At 33.4% G+C, this 5,614-nt stretch overlaps 1 protein-coding gene across 1 annotated transcript; it reads right to left on the minus strand.

Annotated features, from left to right (window-relative positions):
- Positions 1 to 4,758: 4,758 nt before the first annotated feature.
- On the minus strand, positions 4,759 to 5,157 carry LOC138879120 (uncharacterized). The gene has a single exon (XM_070158705.1). The coding sequence runs from the start codon at positions 5,155 to 5,157 to the stop codon at positions 4,759 to 4,761; it is 399 nt and encodes a 132-aa protein (XP_070014806.1).
- Positions 5,158 to 5,614: the final 457 nt, after the last annotated feature.

Raw genomic sequence — 5,614 nt, forward strand, 5'->3', positions numbered from 1 at the left:
GATTTCAAGACCTCACATATATAACCCATCCCATAAACCTTTCAATTAATTAAAATCCATACTTTTCTCTACCCAACCCATTATCTTTCCACTCATCCCCATTACATTAAATAAACATATCACACCACCCCATTTCATTTTGTCCCCCATGCTTCATTTAAAATAATGCAAGATTCCCCTTTAAATTAAATCTTGTCCCCCCTTTATATTAAATAATCATATCACAACCCACCCCATTTCATTTTGTCCCCCATGCTTCAAATAAACAATTACAAAATGTACAATTCCTAAACTACCCCTTCCGACCTTACTGAAATTACCAAACTACCCCTGAACGTATTACAAATTTACCAAACTACCCATCAGCTATAACACATCAATTAATCAAACTTAACCAAAATATAGACAATATGATCAATTTCTAACAATGTTCAAACAACAATATGAACACGGATGAACATCATAACAACAATATCGCATGAACATGATTTTAACAACATTTCAACAACAAATCACATGAACACAAATTGAAACCAAGAACAACTAAAATTTGATTGAACAATATTTTTAGCAACAAACAAACCTATTTTCGGATTCAACAACAACAACAAACAAGTATATTCAGATTTCTAAATTCAATAATATTGAACTTAAAATCAACTCTAACAACATTGCAACCAACAATTCCTATATTAAACTTAAACAAGATTATGAGACAAACTCAAGAAATAATCATAAATGATAAACAATAAACAAGAAAATCAAACTATACAAATTTCGGATTCAAGAACAATCAAACAAAGTATGGACATGAATTAAGTTTACAAAAACAACATGACGGATTCAAATGATTAAACCAACATACTTCCTTATTACAACTAAATTCTTTTAGGCAAATAACAAAACAAAACCTAAGAAGAAACAATTATGGATTTAAACTTGAACTTAACAATATTAACAATTTCTGGAAATACATAAAATACATGAAACAAATTGAAGAAACAATTAATTAAACTTCAATTTGTATCTAACCAACATTAAACTAACAACATTTACCTATAAATAAGAACAATGAAACAAACATGAAACAAACTGAAAAATTAATTAATCAAAGTTCCATTTGAATCTGCAAATTAAATTAACAAAACATATGAACAAACTAGAAAATTATTTTAACGACGAACAAACAAAACAAGAATCGAACATTTATCGATTTTTACTTCGAGAAATATAAAAACGAAATATGGACAAAAATAAAACTCAAAACCAACTAACCGGAGATGAATCAACGACGAACTTGATTGTAAACAAATCTGTCCGGGCCTTAACTCAACGAAAGACCTTCGAACATTGATGAGACGAAGAAGATGAAGCAACAGCGGAAACGTGAAGCAGCAACAGCTAGTCGACGCCGAACAGCTGCAGCAGTGGCGTGTCGAGCTCAAACTCGAAGAAGATGAAGTGAAGCAGCAGTGGGAACGTGAAGCAGACGCAGCTCAACGTTGAGGCGACGTAATGGCAGCCATGGCTGCCTGCGTCGTTGAGGCAGCATCTGGACGAGCTGGAATGGCAGCAGCAACGGTGGCGCAGGCAGGTTGTTTGGTCGCCGCTGGTTCTCGTCGACTGTGGTCGGAGCTCGCGATTATGGTCGCGCTGGTTGGGGTTCGACGACGACGATGATGGAGCTGTTTGACTGGAGGGGAAAGCAGCTGGTCGATAGTTGTTGTTTGGTTGATGGGCTGGACGCGATGGCGAGGTGGGGGAGGGTGGAAGCCATGGCAGCCTAAGCTCAAGCTTGAGCTCGACGAAGAGGACGCGAGGAGTCATTTGGACGTGAGAATGGAGGGGAATGGGAGAGGGAAGCCATGGTTGGAAGGTTTGGAGCTTTTGGGGAAGAAGAAACAAAGGTGGGGGGGGGGGGGCGGACAACTTAGTATATTTTTAGGGTTTTCTCTTCTTTTTTTTTTTTTTGTTTTTGTTTTGTAAAAATGAAAAATGAAAATGAAGAGGGGGAGTTGGGTTGTTGGGTTATGGACTGGGTCGACCCAGTTCGAAATGGACTGGGTCGTAGGGAAGATTGGGCCATTTTTGGGCCTATGGCTTGAAATTGAAGAAGAGGCCCAATTCCGACTTTCTTTATATTTTCGCTCTCTTTTCTTCTTTTATTTCTCTAAAACTAAATTATAAAAATACTTAACTTATTATTAAGAACTAAATTAAGTTATAAAAGCGCAAATTAACTCCCAATAACAATTAACGCACAATTAAGTAATAATTAAGCATAAAATTGTATATTTGGACATTAAATGCTAAAAATGCAAACGATGCCTATTTTTGTAATTTTTAATTTTTGTAAAACAAATTTAATTACTAACAATTGTAGAATTAAATCCTACATGCAAAATGCGACATATTTTTGTATTTTTTATTAATTTAGCAAATAAACACGCACAGACAAATACCAATAATTATTCAAAATATCACAAAATTGCACACCAAAGAAAAAATCATTTTATTTTTTGAATTTTTTGGGAGTAATTCTCATATAGGGCAAAAATCACGTGCTTACAATTGGTTCTTAATTGTTAAAGGATTGAAATGGGGAAAAAGGTAAATAGTGCAAATGATGGCTTGCCTAACTTTCACTAGTAGGTGCCATCACGACTCCTGAGGGTGGAAAATCCGGGTCGTGACACCAAGGGGCTGATGTTGTTCCATGTTATTGCTTGAGAGGCTGATACGAGTGATTATGAGGTAGTCCGAGGGGCTGGTTCTGTTGGTATTTTGCCCATGGGGCGGTTATGGTACTTGCTTTGCCTGAGGGGCTGATTTATGTTTCTATCCTTTTTCCTCACTGTTTTCATCACTCGTTTGAACTACTGAAAAATGTTTTTAAGAGGTTTTTACTGAAGTAAGGTGTTTCTACAAGCTTTTACTATTTTATTGCATTATTCTGGTTTTATACTATTTTGGTATAGCATTATGTTGTGTTTTACGTGTTTTCTTATCGCCCTGCTGTCTTTTCTTTTATTACTTACTGAGTTAGCGTACTCACATTACTCCCTGCACCCTGTGTGCAAATCCAGGAGTCTCGGGTTACCCTAGCGAGGGCTGATTTGCTTTCCAACAGGCTTGTTCGGAGTTGACTAGGTAGCTACTCGCCGTTCGCAGCCTAGTGCTTCTCCTTCCTATCTTTATTTTCCTTTGTATTAGACTATGTAGTCTTTTCATACTCTTAGACGGATTTTTAGATGCTCATGACTGGTGACACCCTGATGTCCGGCTGTGTTTGTTTCCGCACTGTTCTATTTTACTCTTTATTTTGGGATTTATAGCTTATTAATGACTTAAAATGAATTATTATAACTTTTTAGTTGATTTGGGGGTTTGTGTTGGCTGGCCTCATTTCAGAGAGGCGCCATCACGATCGGAACCGGTTTAGGATCTTGACAGATTATGATAAATTTTATATATTTATTGGTTACAATGATATTAAGTTTTAACTAATGAATTTATTGATAATTTAATCAAGTTTGTTTAAAACGATTAAATTAACTATAACAAAGTAAGAAAAGGAAAAAAGACAAATTTGAGAAGAAGCAAATATCTCACTACAATGCGTTGAGTAAATTATATTTAACTACAGCGAAATAAAGCTCATTCATATTAAAAACGATTAAAATTTTAAGCTATGTAGTTCAAATAAGGAAAGAGTAAAATTTGTATTTTTTTTAAAGGCGTAATATATTAGGGGATTAATTATTAAATGACAATGTTATCCAATGTGAATTCTACTTTTTAAGGGTAAAAATGGCGAACAATATTTCGCTAAGGGCATTCGTGCTTTTAATATAGTATAGATAAATAGTTACCTGTTTGAATAAAAGTTTTAAGCTTAAAAAAAGTTGTTGAACTATTTGGTTTTTCTGTTAAAAAAAAAACAGAAATATCCTTAAAGCTGTTAACATTATAAAGGAGCTGATTACTATAATATATTTAATTCTAAATTAATGCAAAAAAATTATATTTTAATTTAATTGATTACGTTACATAATTTTATAAATATAATTCTTGAACGCTCATTTTTCACCACTTTCAATCAAGTGAACTTCCATGAAAATCTCAAACTTTTTACTCAGTTTTAGGCTTGATTGGCCAACCTCAAAACCTAAGTAACTTAAATTCTTTAGAGAATCTACACCTAGTGGCAACATTGTTGTCAAGTTTACGGATCTTGTTTTTTTTTTTTTTTTTTGCATATGTTCTCTTTTAAAATTTACGAATCTTGCTATTATATTCTGTTTTTTTTCTTCTTTTTGCATATATTCTTTTTTAAAATTTATGGATCTTGCTCTTTTTTTTCTCAAAGCTTTCTCTTTGTTTTTTATTTAACTTTCTGATTTAGAGTGGATTTTGGCATGAACACTTACCAAAATATTATAATATCAAAAGGTTAAATACATAAAGGAGGAGATAAAACATCACTTTTTTGCCAAAAAATTGTACTTCATATATGAGTGCCTTTTTCAAAGGTTAAAGTGATTATAGAAATTGTAGGGATGAATTTCCTTTTTACATCATCATGCACCTTACAAAAAATACAAAAATAATAAAAATATTCCAATAAATTTAATAAATGTCTAAACAAAATAACCTTTTAAGCCGTGTTGCTGATCATAACCAACTAGTGCTTTTACTCTATAATTACAAGTATCAAGCTTCACAAATTTCATTAGCAATCAAATCACGAAGACCCATCTAAATGAGATCACTTTGCTCTTCAATATTTTTCGCATTTATATTGTTATTAGCTCTTGAAGATGTATCAACATCAGGATCAACAAATGTGACATATCTCTCATTCTCAACTGCTCGGAATGCATCATCCATATTGCATTTCTTTCTAATATAGTTGTGAATGGCCATAGTAGCAAGTGTGATTTTTCTTTGAGTGTCAATGTGATAGAAAGGTATGTCTCGCAAAATAGACCATCTTGCTTTCCAAACATCAAATGTGTGTTCTACAATATTTCTCCAAGAAGAATGCAAATAGTTAAATTTTTCAATTCGTCCTCTTGGTTCTCGCAATTGTCTTGTTGCACCGCGGCGGAATTGTGATAGGTGGTATCTCACATTATCTCCTTTGTATGAAGCCATATATCCCTTCGTGTGCGGATATCCTACATCAAGTAGATAATACCTATTTCCAATTGACGTGGAAAGCTGAGTTTTGATCTATGAAGGGCTTCACCAAATATACGACTATCGTGAGCTGCTCCTTCCCACCGCGACCATGCAAATTCACATATTAAAATCTACGACAACAAGAACATTTTGAGTACATCCAATATATGGTATCTCTTGACCTTGAGGTAATCTTTTTTTAATATGTATGTCATCAAGTGCTTCAATACAATCCTATATACATATAAAAGTATAAATTTAACTTAAGTTAGTAATACTTATAAAAGTTAAGTTATAAGTTTAATAAAAAATAATTATGTAAAATTATTACTTACTCTAAAGAAAGGGAGATATCGATCGTTACATGGCTTGTGAGCTCTTTCATCATAATTATAGTTTGGATATAGTCTTATAATATCTCTTGCAAGCT

The sequence above is a fragment of the Nicotiana sylvestris genome, chromosome 10, assembly GCF_000393655.2.
Source record: "Nicotiana sylvestris chromosome 10, ASM39365v2, whole genome shotgun sequence".
In the NCBI taxonomy this organism is placed as follows: domain Eukaryota; kingdom Viridiplantae; phylum Streptophyta; class Magnoliopsida; order Solanales; family Solanaceae; genus Nicotiana; species Nicotiana sylvestris.

Coding starts and splice junctions, on each gene's coding strand:
- LOC138879120 (XM_070158705.1), bottom strand. CDS start 5,157: ATGGCTTCATACAAAGGAGATAATGTGAGATACCACCTATCACAATTC.